Here is a 2,290-nt window from a genome sequence, read left to right as displayed (position 1 = left end):
GTGTGTGTGTGTGTGTAGGGCAGAGAAAGAGAGACAGGATGAAGAAGAGAGATAGAAATATTGTAATTGAGACTTGATGCAGTGGAAAGTAGGCGAGCTGATTGGACGGTACTTATAAATATGGTAATGGGACCAAACTCTTAATCAACATCCAAGTTGAATAAACAGGCTTCATGAAACACACACACGCACGCACAAGTCTACAGGGATTAGAGCTAGCCACTAAAACATACATTCCACTCTTTGACCCCTACAACACCACTCCCTCGTTTCATTATCCACCCCCTTGTGCCTGATCTGCCCCTCCATCTCTCTCTCTCTACTGCCCTCAGCAGGTCTCTACTGCCCTCTGTCTCCTCACTTTCTGTTGTCTCGCTTCCTCTCCAAACATATTTCACCTGCTCCTGCAGCATGCCAGCTCTTCATTGGCAATAAAGCAGTCTGACATTCAATCCCCCGGATGTGCCAAAGGACAGGATGATCGTGAACACTTTCTAGCTAAGCTTCCAGCTAGGAAATACTGAAACAATTGGGATTATTTTGTGACGCAAAGTGATGTGGTGCATTATCATTCAATGTTATTCAATAATATTATATTTTGCATCATGCAATGATGATGTCTGTATCGGCCCTTCATATGGCACATATTGCGTTTTCTGACCGGATGGCCCCCCATCAACAGGACAACCTTAACCTTCAAATCACTGCTCAGTGTTAGAATGTGACAACGCCATGGTTAAGGATTGGGGAACTTCATCACGTCGTTGTCATGGTTACAATGATACAGCTGGGGAACGATTGTGGTCATGTGAAACATCCAACTGCGGTCTCCTGTGTTTCAGTTCAGTGTGTTATTGACTCATGCATCCACACCTGCCTCTTCCTGACGTGAACTTTGTCACTCCATAACAACATCACCTGACTTCCTCCTCTGCTGCAGTCATATCTCCACCACCAGTAGAGGGCTCTGTCACTTCAACATACACTTATGTTGTTTTGGGGCACAACTGATATTGTTGTTTTTCTTAGGAGGACAGTCTCAACAAAAAAACGTGTTTAAGAGCTAGGATGAACAATTTAAACACAATGAACCAATTTAACAACAAAACTGCACAACATATAAACATGTTCATGTTTGTGTCATAAAATGGGCTCAGCACCAATGCACCATGAACACCAATGATCAGGCATCACTATTAAGCTCACTGACATTGACAAACAAATATGCAATACGAAATCAAGACAAAATAAGTTCAGCTTTTGAAGAAACTGATTTGTTAGTCAGTTATGAGGGATTAGTTTTCATTTATTTACTAGATTTTAAATTAATTAATTATTACATATGGGGCTTAAATGCCTCTGGCACATTGATGCCATGACTCCAGATCTGTCTTCCTTTGTGTTGTGTAGCCTTATCACCATTTAAATTATTGTATTCCTCCCAACAGAGTTACAGAGGCTGTATATTATGTTCAGTATGCTCTCCACTAAAAATGAACTTCTCAGTCTTGAGAATAAGAGTACTCCCAGGCCTGTTATTGGCCACAGATGTTCAGTTTATCCAGTCTGTACAGTGCCATACTACTGTTACGTTCTAGCAAAGTTAAAAAGCATCATCTCATTATAAGTTTCAGTTAACCTCAACCTCAACACCCAACACGTCTCCCACTGGAGACTTGCCAAAGTTAAGGCCAAGAAATATAAATAATATTTCTGTCCTTTTCAGGAATGACAAATTCTGAGCTCCAGATATACAACATCCTCCTTGAAAACCTAGGATTAACGGTTACCTAGCAACAGCCATGGAGAGAGACTGGAGTTAAGGGCCATAAAATGTCTTATCTATACGTACAAAATTTGAAGCTCTACCTCGATCCATCCCATTACACGGCAAAACCAGCCCTCTTTAAGTCCGAGTACTGAGACCAAAGAACATCATGCCTTGTGAAAAATGAGGTTGAATCTCTCTTAATCATCATACAAAATCAAACTGAAAGGATACTATCACTATCATTAAGGGGTTGACATTATTTATCTTAATTTCTTTTACATCAGGCACCAAATTCTCACCAAAAGCAAAACTGTATTTGATCAGGATGCAAAGGAAACCTTTATAATGCAAGTGTGTGAGTTAATACAGATTGCACAAACAAACTTACAGCACTACTTGTTGTCATCTAGTGGTGGATGTTTAATATATTTACATTTAAAATAGTATAAAAGTTTAATTTCAACCAGTAGTTGATAAAAGAATCGTACTCACCAGCATAGTATGATATTCTGGAAATAT

General features: G+C 39.7%; 1 protein-coding gene across 1 annotated transcript in view; it reads right to left on the bottom strand.

Annotated features, from left to right (window-relative positions):
* LOC118335717 (focal adhesion kinase 1-like) overlaps positions 1–2,290 on the bottom strand; it is a gene marked incomplete at its 5' end in the record, with an annotated part of 46,974 nt that extends 44,684 nt beyond the window's left edge. The window contains 1 exon segment of the mRNA XM_035672142.1: positions 2,264–2,290. Within this exon segment, the coding sequence (XP_035528035.1) occupies positions 2,264–2,290 (27 nt within the window).

This window comes from Morone saxatilis, unplaced genomic scaffold (assembly GCF_004916995.1).
Source record: "Morone saxatilis isolate NCDOM2014 unplaced genomic scaffold, NCSU_SB_2.0 Contig24, whole genome shotgun sequence".
Lineage (NCBI taxonomy): Eukaryota > Metazoa > Chordata > Actinopteri > Moronidae > Morone > Morone saxatilis.
Note: the sequence above shows the minus strand (reverse complement) of the source record. Positions and strands in the feature narration are given on the sequence as shown.